At 52.0% G+C, this 1,109-nt stretch overlaps 1 protein-coding gene across 1 annotated transcript in view; it reads right to left on the bottom strand.

The window, feature by feature from the left end:
* Nucleotides 1-1,109, bottom strand: part of LOC107298996 (proteasome subunit beta type-8-like) — a 2,278-nt gene continuing 1,169 nt past the window's right edge. The window contains exons 2-3 of the mRNA XM_015828361.1: nucleotides 307-511; nucleotides 1-201 (exon numbers count right to left, since the gene is read on the bottom strand). Coding sequence (XP_015683847.1) covers nucleotides 113-201; nucleotides 307-511 — 294 coding nt within the window. The 3' untranslated portion in view covers nucleotides 1-112. The remainder of the gene's footprint in view (nucleotides 202-306; nucleotides 512-1,109) is intronic.

A 1,109-nucleotide genomic window follows, 5' to 3' on the forward strand; every position in this document is an offset into this window, starting at 1 on the left:
ATGCGGTTTATTGTTGCCCCGTGAAAAGACAGGGGGGACGGTCCCCCATCCCTTTCCTCTCTGTCAGCCCTGAGTATCAGAAGATCTCCATGCTTGCGGTCATCTGCCCATCTCATTTCTTCTCCTCCACATACTGGTGGAGCAGGTCACTGACATCCGTCCGCCCGACACGGATCCAGCCATCTTCCTTCATGTGGTACACTGGAGGATCGAGACACCGGCAGGTCAGTAAGGGACAGTACAAAACTAGCCTCTGCCCCTCCCCCCATGGGCTAAAGAACCCAGTGGCTGCTTGGGGAAACATACTGTTTACCACCCCGCCCGAATAGGCGTCACGATGGGTGGCATAGCAGATGGCCCTTCGGCCGAGCTCATAGGCCTCCTCCACACTAAGATCGGGCTGGTGGCCACTGTCCAGGATTCCATAGGCATACGTGTTTCCGCTTCCCGTGGAAAAAAGAGGGGCTTTCAGCCGGGCTCCTCTGTCATCAATGTAGTAGAGACCAGGGCCCTGAAAAGGGAGGAAATTGTGACTCTCTGCAGCTCTGCCTTCGTTTACCTTCCCTGTGGGATTGTGCAGCCCAGCCCCGTCCAGAGCGCAGCAGCCTCAGTCCTTGCTCCAGGGTGTGGTTGAGGGTTACACTCCAGACATGGGCAGGACACGACTCAGTTCAATAGTAACCCATCGCAATACCTGGTCAATCTAGGCTGATGCAGTTAGTTCCGATTAGTTCTGGTTGGGAGACCACCAAGAAATACCCAGGCTAGTCTAAGAAGTAAAAGTGAAAGCGGAGCCAGTTTGATCTAGTGGCGAAGACCCCAGGCTGGAAACCAGGAGAATGTGAGCTCTAGTCCCGCCTTAGCCACGAAAGCCAGCTGGGTGACTTTGGGCCGGTCACTCTCTCTCAACCGGACTCACCTCACAGGGTTGTTATTGTGAGAAAAATAGGAGAAGAAAGGAGTATTAGGTGTGTTTGCCACCTTAAGTTATCTATAAAAATAATAAAGGTGGGGGTCAGGGACAAAAAATTGTTGAAATTATTTAAATTGAGAATGTTTTTACAGGGGTGTTTTAATAAATTTTTAGGGGGAACTAGGGTGGGGGGGGG

The sequence above is a fragment of the Protobothrops mucrosquamatus genome, unplaced genomic scaffold, assembly GCF_001527695.2.
Source record: "Protobothrops mucrosquamatus isolate PMUCROS unplaced genomic scaffold, P.Mucros_1.0 scaffold4417, whole genome shotgun sequence".
In the NCBI taxonomy this organism is placed as follows: domain Eukaryota; kingdom Metazoa; phylum Chordata; class Lepidosauria; order Squamata; family Viperidae; genus Protobothrops; species Protobothrops mucrosquamatus.